Consider the following 26145-nt stretch of genomic DNA (forward strand, 5'->3'; position numbering starts at 1 on the left):
AGCAATAGTCAGAGATGGGCTGCCCTGGTGGCTCAGCGGTAAAGAATTCGCCGGCTAATGCAGGAAAGTGAAGCGAAAATCTCTCCGTCGTGTCCGACTCTTTGCGACCCCGTGGACTGCATGGTCCATAGAATTCTCTAGGCCAAAATCCTTGAGTGGGTACCCAGGTCTCCCGCATTGCAGGTGGATTCTTTACCAGCTGAGCCACCAGGGAACAGGGGTTCAATCCCTGATCCCTGATCTGTGCTCCCCAACAAGAGAAGCCACCGCAGTGAGAAGCCCGCACACTGCAACTGGCGAGCAGCCCCTGCCTGCCTCAATCAGAGAAAAAACCCTCACGGCAAGGAAGACCCACCACGGCCAAAAATAAATACACAGACTAATTTTTTTTTTTTTTTTTTTAAAAAGAAGCGGTCAGAGCAAGAATGCAGGGACATCCCTGGTGGTCCAGTGGTTGAGACTCCATGCTCCCAATTCAAGGAGGACTGGCTCCATCCCTGGTTGGGGAACTAAGAACTTGCATGTTGCCTGGTGCAGCCGAAATAAAAAATTTTAAAGAAATGTTATCTAAAAAAAAAAAAAAATCCAGGGTTTGATGGCATCTCCTTTTATTGTGTCGCGTGGTACAGAATCATCGCGGAGCAGGGCTGAGAGACCCAGAGAGCTCTACAGTTTGCCGAGGGAAAGGAGATTTTTGTCGCGTAGCTTCTCCCAGATGACAGTATTGATGGCCGCTCCCTGCAGCCCGACCCAAACGGGCTGGTCCGCGTTTCTCTGCGTGGTGGCCAGCAGAGGGCGCTCTCTCCGGGGACCACGCGGGTGCCCGGCCACATAGCTCTGCCATGCGCTGGCTGAACTTTTCAGGAAACTCGGATGCCACACATACTTTTCCTTTCTTTGCAGGCAGGCAGGATGAGTCACGTTTTTTTTCTGAAGTCTGCAGAGCCACGGGATCCAGACCTCAGCAGCTGCCCCGATCCAGAGGGCTCTGGCCTGGGCAGTGGACCGAAGATGGGGCCCTGAGCCCTGGAACGCAGCAGGGAGGATCTCCCTCAGCCGGGCGCAGGGTAGGACTCATGTGACTCCAGATCGCAACCAACCAGCGGGGCCAGGGCCGTGGGGACCAGTGGCCGCAGGCAGCCCCGGGGCCTGCCTCCTCTCCCAGTTCACGTACAGCCTCACCCCGAGCCTGGATCCTGTCTCCAGCCCCATGCACCTCTTCATCTCCGCATCCAGGCTGCCCTGTCTTCCCCCCGCCGGCCACTGTCGAGTGGGACACCAGGGCGAGAGCGGAGGGCAGGGCCACACCTGAGATGGACACCAGCAGGGTGTGCTTTAGGGACGCTCTCAGGATCAGCATTCACAACAGGAGGAAGAGGACTGGGCCAGGGCGAAGTGCAGAGGCCACAGAGACCCAGCCAGGGCCCCACCCAGAAAGCTCGGAGCGGGGACAACCCTCAGAGCTGCCCAGAGGGGGCTGAGGGGCTGGTCCTTGACAGCCAGGCACCTTTGAGGACCCAGCGGGCAGGAGGCCAGGTGAGCAGTACAGGCTGTGGTCAGAGCCAGCCCAGGGCCAGAGCGTGGAGGGCGTAGCAAGACCAAATTTTCACTTGAGCGGATCAGGGAGGCACTGAGGGGTCGAAAAGGGGACGCCGAGATGGCCACCATCCATTAAAACAGGGGCCAACCCTGCTAACCGCCTGCTTCTGCAAATAGGGATTCACTGGGACACAGCTTACATTTTGTCTGTGGCTGAGTCATGGCAGCAGACACCTGGTGATCCACAAGCCCTAAAACATTTCCTCTCTGGCTGTTATAGCAAGGGGCTTCCCTTGTGGCTCAGATGGTAAAGAATCCGCCTGCAATGTGGGAGACCAGGGTTCGATCCCTGGGTGGGGAAGAGCCCCCTTGAAGGGAAAAGCTACTCCCTCCAGTAATTTTTGCCTGGAGAATTCCATGGACAGAGGAGCCTGGACAGAGGACTACAGTCCATGGGGTCGCAAAGAGTCAGACAGGACTAAACAACTTTCACTTCCCTTTTATAGGAAGAGTTTACCGATTCAGTTCAGTTCAGTCACTCAGTCGTGTCCAACTCTTTGCGACCCTGTGGACTGCAGCACGCCAGGCCTCCCTGTCCATCACCAACTCCTGGAGTTTACCCAAACTCATATCCATTGAGTCGGTGATGCCATCCAGCCATCTCATTCTCTGTCGTCCCCTTCTCCTCCAGCCTTCAATCTTTCCCAGCATCAGGGTCTTTTCCAATGAGTCAGCATCAGGTGGCCAAAGTATTGGACTTTCAGTTTCAACATCCGTCCTTCCAATGAATATTCAGGACTGATTTCCTTTAGGGTGGACTAGTTAGATCTCCTTGCAGTCCAAGGGACTCTCAAGAGTCCTATCCAACACCACAGTTCAAAAGCACCAATTCTTTGGCTCTCAGCTTTCTTTATAGTTCAACTCTCATATCTATACATGACTACTGGAAAAACCATAGCTTTGACTAGATGGACCTTTGTTGGCAAAGTAAAGTCTCTGCTTTTTAATATGCTGTCTAGGTTGGTCATAACTTTTCTTCCAAGGAGTAAGCATCTTAATTTCATGGCTGCAGTCACCATCTGCGATGATTTTGGATAATTATGATAGGCCTTTTTAAAAAGGATTTAATTAAGAAACCTCCATGAAGAACTGTGTTTTGTGTTAACAAGTTTTAAGCGTCCCACTCAAACCAACTTTCTTTAAGTAAAAACTTGATGGCGTCATCAAAGCCAGGTTGACAGGGCAGTTCCAACCTGCTGGTCACTGAAATAGCCTCTCCAAGAGAGGACTGGTGTTGGCATGGAGGTTCTGAGGCCTTGACGTCCAGACCCAAGTACCAGGGATGAAATCCCCCATGTCTGACCCTACTCTAGAAGGGGGCACACAGGCCCCGAGCCCTGGCATGTGAATCGATGACTCAGAGGCTCCAAACTAAAAGCTTAAAAGCCTAAGTTCGTTCCTCCACACACACTACAAAACTCTTGGCATTTTATGGGAAAACAGACTTTTATTTGAAAAATAAACTCCAGTTGCTGGGAGAGAAAAGAGCAGTCTGTGATCCAACACGGAGAGGAGCGAGAAAGGACACAAGGTTCACAAGTTCAATAAACCTCCTGGGAAGCTCATTCGCATTTCAAAGGGCTCTCCTTACATCCTTTGATCAGACCCACACACCAGGAGCGGGGGTTTAAAGAAGCGAGATGTAAATAACCCAGAATCACAGTCACCCACAATAGAACATTAATATTTTAACTAGGAACAGAAAAGTAAATGTATTCGGGGTGTTCGAAGTACACATGGCCTGGGTCATGGCTGTGAGCTGGTCCTGAGAAACAAGTTCAAACCTCCAGCATCTGGCATCTCCGGCAAAGCCCTCAGCGCTTCCTTCCAACCCCTCTGGTTCTCTGGGCCCCGAAGTTCCCAGCCAGCCTCCCCGATCTGCGGCAGGCGACCCACGTCCGTCCTGCTGTTTATGACCATCTAGGGTGGCATTTCCCAAAGTGCAAGCGCAGCCCCACGCCTGCCCCCTCGGGCACCCCGCCGTGTGGGTCAGAGACAACATGCAGCTGCCACCAACCCAACGAGGGTCGAGTCAACAACAGCGCACAGAGGCCAGGGTACATATTGTTTCATGAGATATGGCTTTTAGCTATCCACGTGACTGTGCTGGGTTACGATATAAAATGTATTTCTGACTGAGAGCCGCAACAAAGCAGCTTCAGACCAGGGTTGTGACGATGCTCCGCAGCCTCGTTGAACGCCCCAGGCTTCCCGCTTCCCCACTGGGCTGCAGCAGTCCCTGGGTCCTGGGGTCCCCTTGGCCTGTCTGTCCTACAGACCCTGCAGTCGGGACTGAGAGAAGCCCTCGGGGTCATCAGAGTGGGTGGCTGTCCAAGTCTGCGGCTTTCAACACCTTTGCTCTAGCGGGGCTTCCCAGGTGGCATAGTGGTGAAGAACCCACCTTCCAATGCAGGAGACCCAGGTCTGGATCCCTGGGTCAGGAAGACCCCACGGAGGACAGCATGGCAACCCCTTCAGGATTCTTGCCTGGAGAGTTCCATGGACAGAGGAGTCTGGTGTGTCCACGGGGGCACAGAGTCGGACACGACTGAACGACTTAGCACAGCACAGCACGGGACAGAGGTAAGTGTCCCAGTGCCCAGTGGGGCCGACTTCCGTCAGCCGTGGTCCCTCGGGGTGGACAGCTGCCCAGCTGGGACACGATGCCATTTCTTGCGCAGTGAGGGGGAGGGGGGCAGCTAGCAAAAGCACTCCAGTCTCACCCCAGCAGCTGACATAGCTCCATCAATCGTGGGTTCTGGGAAGCCCACTGCTTCCAAGAAAAGCATCTGTCACATCTGTTTTGTTTTTGCTTTTTGGAATCACTATTAACTTTCATTTCCTTTTGGCTGCAAGGAAGCACATGGGATCTTAACTCCCTGACCCGGGAGGGAACCTGTGTCCCTGCAGGGGAAGCCCTAACCACTGGGCCGCCAGGGACGCCCCCGCCCCTGGCTGTGATGCTACACCCCTGTGTCATTTATACACTAAACGTGCCAGCGACCCCCAGAGGACGCAGCCTTGAACGCCCATGATGCACATCGTAGTTGGGACTACCTTTGCCAGAACCTTCCCCCAGAGTTGGTCTGAGCCTGAAGATGTTCAGGAAAGTTAAGATATAACTTAAGTTTTATCTGAGAGCCTGGCAGACCACTCCAGGCGAGAACAGTCAGGTGAGGCTTTCTGGAGAAGGCCAGGTGGGAGGAGGTCTCAGAGGAGGTGGTCATTGACATCCAGGTCTATATCGGCAGGCCTGGCTGGGCCCCCGCCTCTGCGTTCACCATCTCTCTCTGCACAGCAGCCAGATGAACCCCTCCATGGAGCAAGTCATTCCCCCACGACACCCCCCTGGACCACTCCATGGGGTCCTGGGCTGGCCTGCAACCCCAACCCCTGACCGCCCCTCCCTGTCCCTCCCCACGTGGTTCCAGCCACACTTCCTGCTCCCTGCAGGCTCGGAGGCTGCCCCAGCTTCTGGACACTTCCACCGCTGTCCCCGTGGCCAGGCATGCCTTGTCCCCACCCCACCTGCCCCACACACCTGCCTCATGCACCTGCCCGGCCACACCTGGCTCCGTCCCGCCTCTGCTCAGATGCCCCCGTCTCAGCTTTCCTGAAGGTCCTGCATGAAAGAGCCATCCCTCTGCCCATGTTTCACTCTTGGAGCAACAGTTCTCTCAGCGTCTGCCTCACCTGTGCACTGTCCCCGGTGCCCAGGATCTCAGCAAGCTCTCATCAAATAAGCACCGAACGAATATTCAGTGTGAGACTGCTCCCGTGTAAAAGGCCGGGTCGGGCGCCTCAGCCTGGTCAGGGGTGAGATCCACTTCCTGCTCTGTAACATCCAGTTTTTTTTTTTTTCTGTCTGGGACTGGCTCAGACGGTAAAGAATTCACCTGCCAGGATTTGTCTCTCTCCTTCTCATTCCTCTCTCTTATTCTCCTGGCCACCTCTGTCTACTTCCTCCCTCTCCTCTTCCCCGTATAACTCCGTAAATACCTCTGAGCGGTCCAGACTATAGAGCACACATAAGGAAGTGACTACTGGCTAGCTTGCTCTCTCCTCTTTTGATCTCACCGCATCTCATTCCAGTTACCTCTAACTACCCCCTCCATCTTCTCTTCTCCTTGTAACTCAGTGAACCTCTCTGAGTGTCCCTCAATGTAGAGAAACTTTTCATCTTTAACCTAGATGTTTTATCATTGGTTCTGTATAGATGGAGAAGTCTAGAGGCTACTGTAAAAATAAAACTGAAAACCAGAAGCAGGAGGCTTAAATCCAAAGCCTGAAAACATTAGAGAACTCTTGAATTCAGGGAACATTAAGCAATAGGAGCTCATCAAATGCCTTCATACCTACACTGAAACCAAGCTCCACCCAAGGGCCAACAAGTTCCAAAACAAGACATACCACTCAAATTCTCCAGCAACACAGGAACACTCCCCTGAGCTTCAATATACAGGCAGCTCAAAATTATTCCAAAACCTTTGATGTCTCATAACCCATTACTGGTCACTCCACTGCACTCCAGAGAGAAGAAACCCAGCTCCACCCGCCAGAACTCCAACACAAGCCTCCCTAACCAGGAAACCTTGACAAGCCACTGATAGAACCCCACCCACAGTGAGGAAGCTCCATAATAAAGAGAACTCCACAAATTACCAGAATATAAAAAGGCCACCCCAAATGCAGCAATATAACCAAGATGAAGAGACAGAGGAATACTCGGCAGGTAAAGGAACAGGAGAGTTGCCCACCAAACCAAACAAAAGAGGAAGAAATATGGAACCTACCTGAGAAGGAATTCCGAATATTGATAGTGAAAATGATCCAAAATCTTGAAATCAAAATGGAATCACAGATAAATAGCCTAGAGACAAGGATTGAGAAGATGCAAGAAAGGTTTAACAAGGACCCAGAAGAAATAAAAAAGAGTCAAAATATAATGAATAACGCAATAAATGAGATCAGAAACACTCTGGAGGCAACAAATAGTAGAATAACGGAGGCAGAAGATAGGATTAGTGAAATAGAAGATAGAATGGTAGAAATAAATGAATCAGAGAGGAAACAAGAAAAACGAATTAAAAGAAACGAGGACAATCTCAGAGACCTCCAGGACAGTATGAAACACTCCAACATTCTAATTATAGGAGTCCCAGAAGAAGAAGACAGAAAGAAAGATCATGAGAAAATCCTTGAGGAGATAATAGTTGAAAACCTCCCTAAAATGGGGAAGGAAATAATCACCCAAGTCCAAGAAACACAGAGAGTTCCAAATAGGATAAACCCAAGGCGAAACACCCCAAGACACATATTAATCAAGTTAACAAAGATCAAACACAAAGAACAAATATTAAAAGCAGCAAGGGAAAAACAACAAATAACACACAAGGGGATTCCCATAAGGATAACAGCTGATCTTTCAATAGAAACTCTTCAGGCCAGGAGGGAATGGCAAGACATACTTAAAGTGATGAAAGACAATAACCTACAGCCCAGATTACTGTACCCAGCAAGGATCTCATTCAAATACGAAGGAGAAATCAAAAGCTTTACAGACAAGCAAAAGCTGAGAGAATTCAGCACCACCAAACCAGCTCTCCAACAAATTCTAAAGGATATTCTCTAGACAGGAAACATGAAAAGGGTGTATAAACCCGAACCCAAAACAATAAAGTAAATGGTAACGGGATCATACTTATCAATAATTACCTTAAACGTAAATGGGTTGAATGCCCCAACCAAAAGGCAAAGACTGGCCGAATGGATACAAAAACAAGACCCCTCTATATGCTGCTTACAAGAGACCCACCTCAAAACAAGGGACACATACAGACTGAAAGTGAAGGGCTGGAAAAAGATATACCACGCAAATAGAGACCAAAAGAAAGCAGGAGTGGCAATACTCATATCTGATAAAATAGGCCTTAAAACAAAGGCTGTGAAAAGAGACAAAGAAGGCCACTACATAATGATCAAAGGATCAATCCAAGAAGAAGATATAACAATTATAAATATATATGCACCCAATATAGGAACACCGCAATATGTAAGACAAATGCTAACAAGTATGAAAGGGGAAATCAACAATAACACAATAATAGTGGGAGACTTTAATACCCCACTCACACCTATGGACAGATCAACTAAACAGAAAATTAACAAAGAAACACAAACTTTAAATGATACATTAGGTCAATTAGACCTAATTGATATCTATAGGACATTTCACCCCAAAACAATGAATTTCACCTTTTTTTCAAGTGCTCATGGAACCTTCTCCAGGATAGATCACATCCTGGGCCATAAATCTAAACTTGATAAATTCAAAAAAATCGAAATCATTCCAAGCATCTTGTCTGACCATAATGCATTAAGATTAGATCTCAATTACAGGAGAAAAACTACTAAAAATTCCAACATATGGAGGTTGAACAACACACTTCTGAATAACCAACAAATCACAGAAGAAATCAAAAAAGAAATCAAAATATGCATAGAAACTAATGAAAATGAAAACACAACAACCCAAAACCTGTGGGACACTATAAAAGCAGTGCTAAGAGGAAAGTTCATAGCAATACAGGCATACCTCAAGAAACAAGAAAAAAGTCAAATAAATAACCTAACTCTACAACTAAAGCAACTAGAAAAGGAAGAATTGGAGAACCCCAGAGTTAGTAGAAGGAAAGAAATCTTAAAAATTAGGGCAGAAATAAATGCAAAAGAAACAAAAGAGACCATAGCAAAAATCAACAAAGCCAAAAGCTGGTTCTTTGAAAGGATAAATAAAATTGACAAACCACTAGCCAGACTCATCAAGAAGCAAAGAGAGAAAAATCAAATCAATAAAATTAGAAATGAAAATGGAGAGATCACAACAGACACCACAGAAATACAAAGGATCATAAGAGACTACTATCAGCAGTTGTATGCCAATAAAATGGACAATGTGGAAGAAATGGACAAATTCTTAGAAAAGTACAATTTTCCAAAACTGAACCAGGAAGAAATAGAAAATCTTAACAGACCCATCACAAGCACGGAAATTGAAACTGTAATCAGAAATCTTCCAGCAAACAAAAGCCCAGGTCCAGACGGCTTCACAGCTGAATTCTGCCAAAAATTTCGAGAAGAGCTAACACCTATCCTACTCAAACTCTTCCAGAAAATTGCAGAGGAAGGTAAACTTCCAAACTCATTCTATGAGGCCACCATCACCCTAATACCAAAACCTGACAAAGATGTCACAAAAAAAGAAAACTACAGGCCAATATCACTGATGAACATAGATGCAAAAATCCTCAACAAAATTCTAGCAATCAGAATCCAACAACACATTAAAAAGATCATACACCATGACCAAGTGGGCTTTATCCCAGGGATGCAAGGATTCTTCAATATCCGCAAATCAATCAATGTAATTCACCACATTAACAAATTGAAAAATAAAAACCATATGATTATCTCAATAGATGCAGAGAAGGCCTTTGACAAAATTCAACATCCATTTATGATAAAAACTCTCCAGAAAGCAGGAATAGAAGGAACCTCAACATAATAAAAGCTATATATGACAAACCCACAGCAAACATTATCCTCAATGGTGAAAAATTGAAAGCATTTCCCCTAAAGTCAGGAACAAGACAAGGGTGTCCACTTTCACTGCTACTATTCAACATAGTTCTGGAAGTTTTGGCCACAGCAATCAGAGCAGAAAAAGAAATAAAAGGAATCCAAACTGGAAAAGAAGAAGTAAAACTCTCACTGTTTGCAGATGACATGATCCTCTACATGGAAAACCCTAAAGACTCCACCAGAAAATTACTAGAACTCATCAATGAATATAGTAAATTTGCAGGATATAAAATCAACACACAGAAATCCCTTGCATTCCTATACACCAATAATGAGAAAGTAGAAAAAGAAATTAAGGAAACAATTCCATTCACCATTTCAACGAAAAGAATAAAATACTTAGGAATATATCTACCCAAAGAAACTAAAGACCTATATATAGAAAACTATAAAACACTGATGAAAGAAATCAAAGAGGACACTAATAGATGGAGAAATATACCATGTTCATGGATCAGAAGAATCAATATAGTGAAGATGAGTATACTACCCAAAGCAATTTACAAATGCAATGCAATCCCTATCAAGCTACCAGCCATATTTTTCACAGAACTAGAACAAATAATTTCAAGATTTGTATGGAAATACAAAAAACCTCGAATTGCCAAAGCAATCTTGAGAAAGAAGAATGGAACTGGAGGAATCAACTTGCCTGACTTCAGGCTCTACTACAAAGCCACAGTCATCAAGACAGTATGGTACTGGCACAAAGACAGACATATAGATCAATGGAACAAAATAGAAAGTCCAGAGATAAGTCCACACACATATGGACACCTTATCTTTGACAAAGGAGGCAAGAATATACAATGGAGTAAAGACAATCTCTTTAACAAGTGGTGCTGGGAAAACTGGTCAACCACTTGTAAAAGAATGAAACTAGATCACTTTCTAACACCACACACAAAAATAAACTCAAAATGGATTAAAGATCTAAATGTAAGACCAGAAACTATAAAACTCCTAGAGGAGAACATAGGCAAAACACTCTCAGACATAAATCACAGCAGGATCCTCTATGATCCACCTCCCAGAATTCTGGAAATAAAAGCAAAAATAAACAAATGGGATCTAATTAAAATTAAAAGCTTCTGCACAACAAAGGAAACTATAAGCAAGGTGAAAAGACAGCCTTCTGAATGGGAGAAAATAATAGCAAATGAAGCAACTGACAAACAACTAACCTCAAAAATATACAAGCAATTTATGCAGCTCAATTCCAGAAAAATAAACGACCCAATCAAAAAATGGGCCAAAGAACTAAATAGACATTTCTCCAAAGAAGACATACAGATGGCTAACAAACACATGAAAAGATGCTCAACATCACTCATTATCAGAGAAATGCAAATCAAGACCACAATGAGGTACCACTTCACACCAGTCAGAATGGCTGCGATCCAAAAATCTGCAAGCAATAAATGCTGGAGAGGGTGTGGAGAAAAGGGAACCCTCCTACACTGTTGGTGGGAATGCAAACTAGTACAGCCACTATGGAGAACAGTGTGGAGATTCCTTAAAAAATTGCAAATAGAACTCCCTTGTGACCCAGCAATCCCACTGCTGGGCATACACACCGAGGAAACCAGAATTGAAAGAGACACATGTACCCCAATGTTCATCGCAGCACTGTTTATAATAGCCAGGACATGGAAACAACCTAGATGTCCATCAGCAGATGAATGGATAAGAAAGCTGTGGTACATATACACAATGGAGTATTACTCAGCCGTTAAAAAGAATTCATTTGAATCAGTTCTGATGAGATGGATGAAACTGGAGCCGATTATACAGAGTGAAGTAAGCCAGAAAGAAAAACACCAATACAGTATACTAACACATATATATGGAATTTAGAAAGATGGCAATGACAACCCTGTATGCAAGACAGGAAAAAAGACACAGCTGTGTATAATGGACTTTTGGACTCAGAGGGAGAGGGAGAGGGTGGGATGATTTGGGAGAATGGCATTCTATCATGTATACTATCATGTAAGAATTGAATCGCCGGTCTATGTCTGACGCAGGATACAGCATGCTTGGGGCTGGTGCATGGGGATGACCCAGAGAGATGTTATGGGGAGGGAGGTGGGAGGGGGGTTCATGTTTGGGAACGCATGTAAGAATTAAAGATTTTAAAATTAAAAAAATAAAAAACTATAAAAAAATAAATAAATAAATAAATAAAAACATAGTGTTAAAAGCTAGAATACTGGCTACCTCTAAGTACAGCAGGTGGGGTATTTACTTATTAGTAAAGAACATAAAGGTATTAAAAATGGTCTATATCTTGATGCAGATGATAATTTATTACCTGGTAAAATTGTCCACAAAATAAAGCTCACCAAATTGTACACTTGAGAGTTATGCACTTTACTATATCAATAAAAAAAATTTTTAAAGAGAGAAAAAAAAAAAAGAATTCACCTGCCAGTGCAGGAGACCTGGGTTTGATCCCTGGGTGGGGAAGATCCCCTGGAGGAGGGCATGGCAACCCACTCCAGGATTCTTGCCTGGAGAATCCCCATGGACAGGGGAGCCTGGTGGGCTGCAGTCCACGGGGTCGCAGAGAATCAGACAGGACAGTGACTAAGCACGGGGAAACCCAGGCAGGAACCTCAGGTCCAGCTGCGTCCCCTGGTTTCACACACGGGGTTCTATCCCCCTCTAGCGGTCACTCAGACACGAAGCTAGAAAAGCCCGGGAGTTTTGCAGGCCTGTTCCCAGGCCTCCCCCAGGGCCCTGGGACCCAGAGCTGCCCCCCGCCCCATTTTTCTGTGGGAAATCAGATTCCAAGAGGCATTCAGGAGAGAAAGGTGGAAGGCGGATAGACATTCACCCCGTCTTGTCTCGAATGTGGGAGAGATTTAACGCCGACCTTCTTCCTCTGCTCTGTGCTTCCTGGTGGACGGGCTGCCCCCAGGGGAATCTGCAGGAGTGGGGACAGCCACCCCATCAGAGCCTCAAGTCATCGAAGCTTTTCAAAGGCAAACTTGAAAAAGAATAAAAGAGAAGGCAGGACTTCCCTGGTGGTCCAGTGGTTATGAATCTGCCTGCCAATGCAGAGGACACCGGTTCAACTAGTCAGGGAAGTTCCCACCTACCTCGGGGCAGCCGAGCCCACAAGCCATGGCAGCGGAAGCCCCGACACCCAGAGCCGGTCTGCAACAGGAGAAGCCGTCACAACGAGACGTCCACACACCACCCCTGGGGAGTGCAGAAAGCTAGGGAGAAACCCCGGGCGCAGCAACAAAGACCCAGGAAGCCGTAAGCAAACAAATACACCAAAAAGAAGTCCATTTGTATCCATTAAAAGATGATAAAAAAAACAAACAAACCATGTGGAAGGAACGGGACAGAGAAAACCTAGAAAAAGTGAATTTACAGAAGGCAGACCTCAGATCTAAGACATCGCCCAAAGGCGGCCTGATGAGCTTGCTAGCTTAGTGGGTCAAGGGAGAGTTTTGGAGGAAAGACTCGTGGAGGGGTAGGGAGGGTGCTGGCACGGATAACGAGGCTTTTTGCGAACCTGCACTCGGCCCCTCCTCCGGCCCAGCCGTGGTCACTTAGCAGTATTCATCCCTCACGTCTTGCCCCAAACCACCCCGCCCCCACCTCCTCCTCAAGTGTCCCGTTTCCCCTCTTAGCACGGGGAGCAGGGTGAGTGGGTGAGGGATTCAAGTTTGTCTGAGCGCCAATCCGCCCCCATCCCCACCCAGCTCTGGGTCTGGAACATTCCAGTTTAGCCTTAATTGCCATCTGGACAAACGTCACCTCTGCCACCAAGGAGATGTGCAGCTTAGTTAGGGCGCTTCAATGATATCATAACCGAAACAAACACACAACGTAAAAGAGATTAAAGTACCAGGATATCTATTATCTAAAATACCCAGCTCCGTGACCTTGCCCCCCCAGCGGCCCCTCTCTGTCCGCCATGGTCCCTAGACGCCGAGGTGTTCTGGAAGCCACGGCCTCTCACCAATGGGGGAAGAGGGGAGATGTCCGCGGGATCAGCCGGCAGACATCCCTCTCTGTGGGCGGGGAGGAGGCGCCTTTGTTTTGATCCCTTTCAGGGTTCCACTTACATCCCGTTGGTTCACCCTGAGGCCAGGGACGTGGAAGCCAGCATGTCCTCACTGGATTATCAGATCGTCTACAACTCAAGCACGGAGGCCCGTCTCACAGGCCCGCGCACCTCTGCTCCGCCTAGACGTGCACCCAGGTCTCTCCTGTCATGAAGCCAACAAGCCAGCCCTTAGCGCCCATCTGCTTCCGTCCCCCCACCCGGGTCAGGGTGGCCTCACTTGATGCCACAGCAGGATCGGGGCCCGGGGTTCTTGGCAGTGTGACCTCAGAAGGGTTTCTCTCCTGCTCACATCAGTCTCATACAAGCAAGGTGGTGGGCCTGACCATATTGCACCCCCCCCCCGACCCACCCTGCTCCCCATGCTGAGGGGAAACAGGACACTTGAGGAGGTGGGGTGGGGTGGTTTGGGGCAAGACATGGTGAGGGGACACAGATCCGGCTTCTTACCTCCTGCAGCCCCATCACCTCCACCTTCTGCGCCTCCAGCCCTGCACTGCAGATGGAAGACCTCCCATCTGCCCGGAACCGTCAGCCCCTGATGGAAACCCCATCGCGTGGTCCCAATTCGGCCTCAGCGAGGGGCCAGAGCCCCCGGGGGCTGTGGGTGAACACAGAGACCCTGCCCTGAGCTGGCCTACCCTTCAGGCCCAAATGCGGTGAAACGCAGTCAGTGTCTTCAGTCCTCGGCTCCTAGCAGCTTCCTTTCCTTCCCCGCCACCCAAACTGCTCTCTCGAAAATCACCAAGGAGTCTGTGCGCAAGTCACCAGGAACTAGAGAGCAGGTCCGGAGAAGGTGGGGGTCGTCTGAGCCCCACAGCCCTGCCCTCACGGACAGTGGTCTCGTGACGCAGAGATCAGGCCGACCTTGACTCACGTAGGGGTCGTCTGAGCCCCACAGCCCTGCCCTCACGGATGGTGGTCTCGTGACGCAGAGATCAGGGGCCGACCTTGACTCACATGGGGGTCATCTGAGCCCCACAGCCCTGCCCTCACGGACGGTGGTCTGGTGACCCAGAGATCAGGGGCCAGCTTTGATTCATGGAGCTCAGCCTCCAGTCTGCTGACCCTCATCACTTGCCCATGGCTGGTCCCTGCATCGGCTTCCTGCGGCTGCCTGCACCAGGGCGCCCCAATCCAGGTCGTCAGAAGAGGGTTCCCTCACAGTCCAGAGGCCAGAAGACAGAAATTGCGGGGTCCGCAGGGCTCTGCCCCTTCCTTGCTCTTCCGGCTTCCGTGGTTGCTGGCAGCCCTTGGCCTGGAGACACATCACTCCAGTCCCCACCTCCGTTGTCACGCAGCATCCTCCCCGTGTGTCTGTCTTCCCATCACCGTCTTCCCGACTCCTGTACGGCTCTCCCTCAGCTAAGTACACCTGCAGTGACTTGATTTCCAGGTAAATGACTTGATTCTCACGTAAGTGACTTGATTCCCAGGTAAGTGACTTGATTTCCAGGTAAGTGACTTGATTTCCCAAGTAAGTGACTTGATTCCCAGGTAAGTGACTTGATTCTCAAGTAACTGACTTGATTTAGAGGTTAAGTGATCTGATTTCCAGGTAAGTGACCTGATTCCCAGGTAAGTGACTTGATTCCCAGGTAAGATTACAATCAGAAATACTGGGGGTTAGGACCTCAATGTATCTTTGTTAAAAGGACACTAACCTACAACAGTTACTACAAGGGTTAAATAAAACTCTGTCTTTATAATCCACCTAACAGTGTCTGAAGTCAATTTTTTTTAAATTGGAGTTTAGTTGCTTTCCAGTGTTGTGTTAGTTTCTGCTGTGACACAGCAGAGTGAATCAGCCGCGAGTATACATCTGTGCACACGTCTACATGTATGTGTATATCTACTCTGCGTCACAGCAGAGCACTGAGCAGAGCACCCTGTGTTATACAGCGGGTTCTCATCAGCTAACTTTGCATACATAGTACAGTCAAAGCCATGGTTTTTTCAGTAGTCATATTAGAGATGGACCATAAAGAAGGCTGAGCACCGAAGAATTGATGCTTTCAAACTGTGGTGTTGAAGAAGACTCTTGAGAGTCACTTGGACAGCAAGGAGATCAAACCAATCAGTTCTAAAGGAAAGCCACCCTGAATACTCATTGGAAGGACTGATGCTGAAGCTGAAGCTATAATCTTTTCGCCACCTGATGCAAAGAGCCGACTCACTGGAAAAGACGGCATTGCTGGGAAAGACTGAAGGCAGGAGGAGAAGGGGTTGACAGAGGATGAGATGACTGGATGGCATCACAGACTCAATGGACATGAGTTTGAGCAAGCTCTGGGAGATGGTGAAGGACAGGGAAGCCCGGCATGCTGCAGTCCATGGGGCTGCAGAGTCGGACACGACTGAGCGACTGAACAGCAACCAAGTGCCTTACCCTCCACCCTCCACTAGGAGTCAAAGCAGGAAAGGCATTAACTGCCCGGACCTCACCGTCTGGATGGTGAAGTCATGTCAGAAGGACGCCGTTGAGCACCCAGGGTGGAGAAGAAATGAGCAGCTGCTGCAGCCAAAGCCGCAAGCAGAGCCGAGGGTGTACCCCCAGCCTCACGCCCCGCGGTGAGCCTGTGTCCTGTCCCTACCCAACAGCACGCTTGTGGGTTTCTATCAGTGCAGCTTCATCTCAACTTCTGACCCCAAACATTACTGGCCCCAAAAGATCTCTTTACAAAAAGGAAATCCATCTTCCAAAGGCAAAGACGGCCCATCACCAAGAATATTAAAAAAACGAACGTGGCTCTGAAGGCCAGTCTCAAAGAAGACTTTCAGAAGTGGGAGGGATTACTGTTTCTCGCCATGAAAGGAAGCGTAGATGGTCCAGACTTTGCACACAGACTAGTCCCCCACTCCCCGCCTTGCGGCACCCGAGGGCCCCAGGGTGGGGGTCAGGCCTGGTCCTCCTTCCCATCGGCCACCCCCAGGCCACCCCCGCTGCACACACGGCTGCCTCCCTGCCCGGTCACCATCCCTGGGGAACTTTTAAGAAAAAAGTTAGGAAAGAAATGGATTTCCCTGGTGGCTCAAATGATTAAGAATCTGTCTGCAATCCAGGACACCTGGGTTCGGTCCTTGGGTCTGGAAGATCCCCTGGAGAAGGGAAATGGCAACCCACTACAGTCTTCTTGCTTGGAGAATTCCATGGACAGAGGAGCCTGGTGGGCTACAGTCCATGGGCTCGCAAAGTGTCAGACACACCTGAGTGGCTAATACTAGGAAAGAAAGAGCGTGGTGAGAAATAAAGGGCAACATAGGGGTATTTCCAATCACCCCAGGGCCTCTCTTCTGTCACATTTCCCTACATCTGGCTCTGATGAAGAGCAGGCAAATACAGGTTATGCAAACAGACACAGGGTGTCATTGAGCTGGGGGGGATTTGTATGCTCAGAGAAGTCACAGAGGTCCCCTTCTCAGCTCCTGGAGGACCGGTGGGGGTGGGGGGCGTTTGCTGTGTTGTCTGCCTGAATCCCAGGGAAGTGTCTCGGGGTCTGTAGTCTCAACAGTGTGGCCTGACCAGGGAGGCTGTGTCTCCCTGTGGGTGAGTCCCAGCACCTGGAGAAGATGCTGCCCTCCCCCACGCCCATCTTCAAGGTCAGCTTTGTCCTGGAGTCGCTGGCCGCCACGCTGCAGGATGGCTTCACAGTTACAGTGCTGAGCCGGGAACTTGTGCGATGCCAGGCACTGCCCGCAGGCGACACAATCGTGGCCTGCCTGGCCGCCTCCCGGTTCTTTCTGTATGGGGTTCAGTTCAGTTCAGTCGCTCACTCGTGTCTGATGCCAAGGACTGCAGCATGCCAGGCCTCCCTATCCACCACCAACTCCCAGAGTTCACCCAAACTCATGTCCATAGAGTCACTGATGCCATCCAGCCATCTCATCCTCTGTCGTCCCCTTCTCCTCCTTCCTTCAATCTTTCCCAGCATCAGGGTCTTTCCCACAGGGCGGCCCTCCATAACAACCTCTCAAATTCCTTTGGTGTTAGTTTCAAAAGTTCTTTCGAGATCTCCTGGAGCTTCAACAGCCTCAACTCCTGGCTGACCGCCTGACTTTCGGTCTTCCACTGTGCCAAGATCGCCTCCTTCTTGTACCCTGTCTTCTTCTGGCTGAAACAGAGGGTTCTGAAACAAGGTGCCCTGGCTTCTGCTGGGTGCCCTGATCCTGTCTGGTTCATAGGTCATCTTATCCGCCACGAGGCCTTCGGTTCTCAGGCAGATGGTTGCCACCCAGGGTTCCCATGGAAACCACACCGTGGCTGAGAGGCTACAGACCGTCTATCTATTCTTTGTCCTGCCCCACGTGGTTCTCCGGTGGACGGTTCCGCTCCTCCCGCTCCTGGCGTCCACCCTCTCGCTCATGTTCTCGCTGCGTGGCCTCAGCTCCAGGGCTCACGCCGTGGCCCGGCAGTCGCTTGCCTTCTTCCTCATCATCTTCTACGCGTCGTATTTCCTGTCGCTGGCCGTGGCTGTCCCGAGCGTCGCCAGGCTCCAGGAGGCGCTGACCTACACGGGCATCTGTCTACACTCCGGCTTCCTGGTGCGGCAGCCCCAAGCTGAGAGAGGCCCTGAAGAGGAGGCCCTGGGGAACCCTGGACAAGGAGCCGCTGGTCTCGGATCATCGGTACCAATAACTACCATCACCGGACAAGCTCTGAGTGGCGAGGACTCACAGGTTTGGGTTCTCTCACCCTTTCATTTCCCTCTTTCTTACCCCCCCATCCTTTCTACACCCCATTATTTATTTTCCTTTTCTTACGTCTTCATTGGATTTGTTACAGTACTGCTCCTATTTTATGTTTTTGGCCATGAGGAACGTGGGATCTTAGCTCTCGGACCAGGGACCGAACCCACACGCCCTGCATTGGAAGGCAGAGTCTTAACCACTGGACTGCCAGGGGATTCCCACCATTGGTCCTTTTTCCATCCCTCTCTGTTCCTACCACCCCTTCCGCTGCTCCGAGTCCCACGTCTGGGTCCCAAGCCGCCTTGGATTAGGACGGTGGCCTCATTTCCTTACAAGCCCCTCTTACTCTCTGCACAAGCGGTCCTAATAATATTCTCCAAGCATCAGTTTTGTCCGTACTCCCTTTATGGAGGCCTGTAAGGGTTGTTAGTTGTCCTGTGGTCAACCTAAAGTTATTATTATTTTTTTAATGGTGACATGTTGTTGTTGTTTAGTTGTGAAGTTGTGTCCGACTCTTTGCAACCCATGAACTGCAGTACACCAGGCTTCCCTGCCCCTGGCTATCTCCTGGAGTTTGCTCAGACTGATCTCCATTTGGTTAGTGATGCTATCTAACCGTCTCTTCCTCTGCTGCCCGCTTCTCCTTTGGCCTTCGGTCTTTCCCAGTGTAGGTCTTTCCCATGTCGCCCCACGTGGGTCACCTGCCCTTCTCACCTCTGCTCTGCTCTCAGAGCTCAGCATCTCTACTGCAGCCCAGGAAAGTTGCTTTCTGTCTCCTCCCTGCAGCCTGCCTGGAACTTCCTCCTGTCCTTTCTCTGCCGTTCCCTCCTTTCGTGCCCCGTTTATGACCAATTCCACCCTGGAGCCTTGTCATTTGGTCCCCTGGGAGCCTGAGGCCGTCGACATGTTCTGCGCTACTGCAGGTCCTGTCCTGGATTCTGTGTGTTTGCCATGTGTTGAACTAGGAGAAACTGTCTGATGTGGAAATGCTGTTAGGTTTTGGCCAACAGAAGACAGAGAAAGCAAACCGAGAAAATTCGCTGCTGCTGTTGCTGCTAAGTTGCTTCAGTCATGTCCGACTCTGTGCAACCCCATGGACTGTAGCCCACCAGGCTCCTTCATCCATGGGATTTTCCAGGCAAGAGTACTGGAGTGGGGTGCCATTGCCTTCTCCGGAGAAAACCCTCTACAGTGCCCAATCCGGAGAATCTTGCTTTTCCTGTCTACACATCCAGAAAGTGAACCCTGAATGTTGACACCTGGGACACCGGTCTCCAATTAAGGTTTTGGTGTGTGTCTCATGATGCACCTAACGTATCAGTGAAGTATTAACAAGCAAATGAGTAAAATAAACAAATACGCACGTGTCGGAACAAAACCCAGCGCTCACGTACAACACACTGAGAACAAGCCCAGCAGACAAGGATAGTTACTATCAATGATTAGGGAGCGAAGTTGAGTAACATGAGATTCAGTCCTTCTTGAGGTCCTGCCTTGCTGACCAAGCCAGACTGTTTTTCTTTCTTTCTTTTTTAAAGACTTTCATCTTATTATTTGCAGTTCACAAACAGATGGACACGCATTTCCCTTTCCTCACCTTCAAAAGCAAGGCCATCCTCAGCCAAGCTGCAGGAAATCTTTGTTGTCCTTTTGGAGATAAGCTTCGCTATTTTCTGGAAGCTTCTACTGCTTCATAGCCATGTACGACTTCTTGGGAACTAGACGAGATGTGGGGCTTCCCTGGTGGCTCAGCTGGTAAAGAGTCTGCCTGCAATGTGGGAGACCTGGGTTTGATCCCTGGGTTGGGAAGATCCCCTGGAGAAGGGAAAGGCTACCTACTCCAGTATTCTGGCCTGGAGAGTTCCCGGGACTGTATAGCCCATGGGTTCAAAAGAGTCGGACAAGACGGAGCGACTTTCACTTGAAGACACTTCCACTTGAAGACAAGATGTAAACGTGTTCTACCCTGTGGGGCATGTGGTTCAGAGACAACAGCTTGAATCTGCGTTCCAAGTGCAAACAGCCACAGGGGAGAGAAGCAAGGGTGTGCCTATATCTCAGTGATCAAAGTACAAGAATGAAGAAAGGTTTCAAGCTGGATTTTGTCCCAGGCTGTCGTCTGTTTTTAGAGGAAGAGGCCGAAAGTGGGTTTGCTTTGCTTGGGATGGCTGACCCTGATCCTCCAAGGGAATTAGGCTTGCTGCTAGTTAACTGGGCGGCTAGGACGAGCGTGATGAAAACCCCAGGGTCCCCAGGACACGTCTGGGATCAACACGCCACTGGGCCAGGAGCCCAGGGGAAGGCTACAGCCACAGCATTCAAGAAGCTGCTCCAAGGGGTAGGGTCCTTGCAGAGCAAAGGGCTGGCTCTCCTCCCAGGGAGAGAGCGCCAGCCAACCGAGGTCCTCGCTGCTCCCAGCAGCAGACGAGCACTCGGAACTGTAGCCTCTGCATTTCCTCTCTCTCTCTTTAGAAAGATATACTTTATTTACTTGTGTGGCTACACTGGGTCTTAGTTGCCACACGTGGGATCTAGCTCCCCGCCCAAGGGATCGAATCCAGGCCGCCTGCATGGGGCCCACAGAGTCCCAGCCACTGGACCCCCAGAGAAGCCCCTGCCATCTTCTCTCGCTCTTAATGGGTCTGAATCCTTTTCCTCTCTTTCCCTTTGAAAATGGCTCTGCAGGATTTCTATCTTCCCCCTTTCTCCGAATAACAGACAACGATGTTTGCCACGCTTGAGGGTCGCCTGGGGAGTCTGCGGCACCTTTTGATCCTGTGTCAGCAGACGATAGAGAAAGAGAACAGAGGAAGTCTGCTGCAGTTCTTAAGGTGGGGAAGCTTAACTCTCCCCCGGAAGTCACAGGATGGGAAGGACAGGGTGCAGACAGCACTGGAGGAGAAACGGGCGTCTCATCAGGCTGAGGCGGAGGGCTTGGTCCATCACACCCACATCCTTAGCGGTGACGCTCAGACAGGGCCGGGGAAGCAGGGGGATGCTGACCGCCGCGTGTGGAGTGACTGGACCGAGCTCGAGGAGGGCATCTTCATGGACGTGGGAGGCTTCGTGTGCACACAGGCCGGGCAGCGGACGCAGAGAGTGGTGTGGGTGTGTCCTGGCTGCCACCTGGGCCTCTCCTCCTGGAACTTTCCGCCCACCTCTAGGGCAGGCTCCAGGTCACTGTGCTTTAGCTGTTTGACCCTGCCTCCCAGCCGCCCCCTCAACAGGACCCCATTGGTTCAGAGATCCCAGCTGGGCTGATCAGATATCCTAGGATGAGGCATTTGGAGTGGTTGGTGGAGAGACGCAAAGACTAGGGATTCTCTGCATCTCCATGAATTCTGGCCACTGAGCCTGCCAGAACCAGCCTGGCTCCTTCCCTTCCTGAGTCGCGAGCATTCAGCTCCTCTTTGAACTCTATAAATACACCCAACTCCTTCCATCAAACTGTCTTCTTTGTTTTTATTTTTTAAAAAAGTGAGTTGTGGGGCGGGAAGTAAAAGGATGAGGGGGCCAAAAATGGATTCAGAAACCAGTCTAGAAATGCTCTTAACACCCTGGGTACAGAGTTGGTTCCAATATTCCCAGCAGACAATGCAGATGGGAAATGGGGTTGTTACACCATCACAGTCTATGACACACAAAAGCCATCCAGTTGCTCAGGAGTACAGCTATTCTTGGTACCAAGATGGGAAATTTCTCCCAGGGGTCTCGTGTGACAAAGCGTCCCCGCGACATCTTTTCACAGCACGTTCCATGGGCTGCCGCTTATAAGACCCTTCACACAGGCCAAGGGCATTCCTCTCAAGTTCAGGGTTAGGGAATCAGCTCCGGGGCAGTGGGAGCGATGTATAGGCCAGGCACCTTGGCGTGGGCGTAGACTCAAGCAGGAGGAAGAGTGGACAGATTGTATGCCCTCCACGCACGCCTCACATCACACGCGATGGGAAAACCGGGGGGCCAGGGCCCGAGGGGAGGACCCCTTCACGCTTCATCAGCAGGCTGGGCAGGGCTGGTTTCCGGCTAGGGAAGGTCAAGGACGTGGGCTCCGTGCTTCAAGGGCAACAGCATGGGCTACCGTCCCTGGTCTGAACACCCACTGCCCCCACCCCCGAGAGAGCTTCTCTAAGGAAGCTGAGCCCCAACCCAACCTAATTAATGAGCGTCTTTTAACCAGCAGCCCCGGCCACTCCTGGGTTCGATCCCTGGGCTGGGAAGATCCCCTGGAGAAGGAAATGGCAACCCACTCCAGTATTCTTGCTGGGAGAATCCCATGGATGGAGGAGCCTGGCAGGTGACAGTCTATGGGGTTGCAAAGAACTGGACACAATTGAAACAGCTTAGCACCCAGGCGTGCACGTTTTCTAGCCAAGCACACTGAATGGCCTTCAAACTCACTGACCAGAAATGGGCAGCATGGACTCCTGGCACCAGGAGCTGAAGGTCGGGCAAGCCTCCAGGAGTCATATGCCACCTGCAGGCTCCCCCAGACCTCCCAGACTCTGCATCTTGGCTGCGGCCTTCTGCCTTCAGAAGTGACCCTGGTCTTAACAGGATGACCATCCTATGCCCACAGGTCAGTCCTCCACTCCCCAGCCAGTGACGTGAACTGCAGGTCCTGGCTTTTCTGATGTCACCGGTGCACTGGGTGGGATGGCTGTGCGTGTGTGTAGGTCGCTCAGTTGTGTCCGACTCTTTGCGACCCCGTGGACTGTAGCCCGCCAGGCTCCTCTGTCCATGGGATTCTCCAGGTAAGAATACTGGAGGGGGTTGCCTTTTCCTCCTCCAGGGGATCTTCCCAGCCCAGGGATCGAACCCACGTCTCCTGCACTGCAGGGGGATTCTTTACTGTCTGAGCCGCCAGGTATCCCTATCCCCTACCCCCACCAAATTCATGTCTTTTCCCGGAAACTCAAAAAGGGAACTTAAGTGGAAACAAGGTCACAGCAGATGTAAGGGATTCGGAGGAGGTCATCCTGGAGTCGGTGGCCCTTCACGCAAAGCAACTGTGGTCCTCAGAAGGGAAGCGGCCCGTGGATACGGACGGACACACGGCGGGAGCGAGCCACACGCCCACGGCGATGGAGGCAGATGCCGAGCATTGCCTCCACGGGCCAAGAAACACCAAGGGCTGCCAGCAACACCAGGAGCTGAGAGAAAAGCCAGACTCTTCCCCAGCCCCTTCAGCGGGACCACAGCCCCGCTGAGAGCTTGGTTCTGACGTCTGGCCTCTGGAGCCGGGAGAGAATAAATTCCTGTTGTTTAAGCCACCCGGTTTGGGCTACTTCGTCATGGCTGCCCCCACGAAATTAACACAACCTCATTCTGTTGTAACCAACCCAGGCCCGATGCGAGAAACAGGACGCCTGGTGAAGGTCTGGTCTGACCACCCTCCTCTGAGAGCTGGTGTGTGATGGAGTAGTTGAGGGTTTCAGGGTCCCTGTAGAGGAAACGGGGAATGTTCTCGGGGCGCTGGGACACCAGGGCTGGGACACCAGGGCTGGGACACACCTGCCCCTCTGGCTTCACATGTAAGTTCCCAACCGCACGTGGCCTGCGTCATCTGCGTGAGGACCCCCTCGTCACAGGACATCTGTACACTTGCACGTGAGTTCAGTCATCACGGGGAGGACTTGAAGGGTGCTAGGAGCAACACCCCAAACCACCGAAAGAAGAGTCCCCCACCCTCCCTCGTAAGTCACAGAGGCTGAACACTGGTGCTGGCCCTGCGGATGGCGTACAGCTCCGACCTACAGGCCCTCCTGCAGATACAACCAGAGACAAAGGAGGACCACTCCAGACCCGACGCCCGGGGCAAGCATGTTTCCCAAAGCACCGTCTTCCTGAACAGGAACTTCCTCTGTCATCAGAGAGAGGCGCAACGAGTAGGGAGACGCACTGAGAAACAGGAGAGGCGAAAAGAAACCGTCTGCTTTATGGTTTGAGCTTCCCCGGGGGCTCCGTGGTAAGGAACCCGCCTGCCGACGCAGGAGACACGGGTTCAGCCTCTGGGTCAGGATGACCCCCCGGAGGAGGGCACGGCAACCCACTCCAATATTCCTGCCTGGAGAATCCCAGGGACAGAGGCGCCTGGCGGGCTACAGTCCACGGGGATCACAAGGAGTCTGATGCGGCTTGGCAACTAAACAAGAACGACAGCTTTATGGTTTGCCACATTTCCAGTTACGATCAACGGCGCTCAGTGGAGAACAGTTTATCCTTAGATCACAAATTCTCATGAGCCTAAAGAACTCTCTCTCAAACACACGTTTCCTGCCCCTGTTTCTCTTAACAGACGAACCCCAGCTACCCAGGACCCAAAACAAAGTCAGGATGTGCCAGAAACAAGTAAGCCTCAAATCCCTCAAATGTGGCCCCAAATTTGTGTCCCAAAGACTCAAATCCCTCTGGCTTGTTGTGGTCCACCCTGGGGCAGACCACAGCAGGGTACCCGGCCCAATCTTAGCTTCACACCACTCCTGACTTCCAGCATTCCACGTGGCTGTCCTTACAGCCCTATAGGATGGCGATGTTTGCATTAGCCCCCGCAAACCACGCCCGACTCAATTTTTCTTGGGGGACGGACCCAGACGCGCGCACTCAGCACCATCGCTACAGCCACCGGCCAGCGGCAGCGTCCCCCGAGGCCGAGAGCGGCTCCCCCCGCAGCCCTGCACCCACCTGGAACAAAAGCATCAATGCCTTACTTTTTCTGGAGCGAGAGAAGAAGCGGATGCCCCCCGGCGAGGTGGACGGGTTGGAGCTGGGGGAGGAGTCTTTGGAGGAGGAGCGGAAGATCCCGCTGAAGCTCATGCGGCGTGGGGAGCGCGGCGGGGACTCCTGGTAGGAGAACGGGAACACGGTTTTGGGGGAGCCGGGGCTGGTCTTGGGGCGCACGGGGGCAGACACGGGGCTGGAGGGCCGGGGCTGGGGGCCTCTGGTGAAGAAGCCTTTGGAGGGGCTGCCCGAGCCGAAGGGGCTGTCCACCTGCAGACAGAAAGACAGACAGACAGGTGAGGTCCCTTGGAGCCCAGATGGCAGCCTGCGCAGACCTGCCCTCCTCCGCTGCCCGTGCCACCCAGCTGGGGGGTCCATGGCACCCCAACTGAGAAACAGCCCCACCAGGCTCTCGCACAGACAAGGGGCGGCCTGAGGGGGTGTGCAGGATGGGAACAACGACGACCCGTCCACAGGCTGGACCGCACCACCCCGTCCACCCCCCCAACCCCGGCCTGCGTCCAGCTCTCTGCAAGGGGGCTTCCGGGAGACGGGGAGGACAGCCAAGGCAACCGCAAAGCCTCGAAAGCTGGCCTCTTCCCCTCTGGCCTGTCTGCAGCCCCATCTCCTGGTCTTCACTTCTCAAGAACATGCATCTGTCCTTGAGGTCTGACCGCCCTGCAATAATGTTGCCCTTCCTCGAAGGAGGGAGCACAGACCCCCAGGACCTGAGAGTCTGGGGGCCCGGGGCTCCGTCCTGGGGTCCTGGTGTGGGAAGGGACGAAGGTTTCATCTCCAAGCAGCGTCCACGTCGGAGTGACTGCAAGGGTTAGGGAAAAAAGTTAATGAGGCTGAAAACCTCTGAGGCTCACTTGGGTCATGACTTGAAATCGCCACCAGTTACGGTTTGAAAAAGTGCTTGACTCCGTCTTCAAGCCAATGCATGCAACTCATAGACTGGAGGGATTTCTAACGTGCCCTGCTGGTGGGTTTAGGAACCGGTATTCGCATCTCAATGGCTTCCCTCATAGCTCAGTTGGTAAAGAATCCACCTGCAATGCAGGAGACCCCAGTTTGATTCCTGGGTCAGGAAGATCCCCTGGAGAAGGGATAGGCTATGCACTCCAGTCTTCTTGGGCTTGCCTAGTGGCTCAGCCAGTAAAGAATCCGCCTGCAAAGCGGGAGACCTGGATTCGGTCCCTGGCTTGGGAAGATCCCCTGGAGAAGGGAAAGGCTATCCACTCCAGTATTCTGGCCTGGAGAATTCCATGGACTGTATGGTCCATGGAGTTGCAAAGAATTAGACACAACTGAGTGACTTCACTTCATTTGCATCTGAGCACCTGGGCTTGACCTGCTCACCCCTTGCTGAACCACCGGGGGGCGTTACTGAGACTCCCTAAGCCTGGGTCTCC

At 51.0% G+C, this 26145-nt stretch overlaps 1 protein-coding gene across 7 annotated transcripts in view; it reads right to left on the reverse strand.

Moving 5' to 3' along the window:
* The window catches only part of PRKAG2 (protein kinase AMP-activated non-catalytic subunit gamma 2), a 314724-nt gene that overhangs the window by 188498 nt on the left and 100081 nt on the right, over nt 1-26145 (reverse strand). For 5 of the 7 annotated variants that reach the window (XM_068972781.1, XM_068972782.1, XM_068972777.1 and 2 more), the window contains exon 3: nt 24721-25000. In XM_068972781.1, coding sequence (XP_068828882.1) covers nt 24721-25000 — 280 coding nt within the window. Of the gene's footprint in view, nt 1-5640; nt 5647-24694; nt 25001-26145 lie in introns of all 7 variants that reach the window. The other 2 variants (XM_068972776.1, XM_068972783.1) reach the window with 2 other exon arrangements.

The sequence above is a fragment of the Capricornis sumatraensis genome, chromosome 5 (genome assembly GCF_032405125.1).
Source record: "Capricornis sumatraensis isolate serow.1 chromosome 5, serow.2, whole genome shotgun sequence".
In the NCBI taxonomy this organism is placed as follows: Eukaryota; Metazoa; Chordata; class Mammalia; order Artiodactyla; family Bovidae; genus Capricornis; species Capricornis sumatraensis.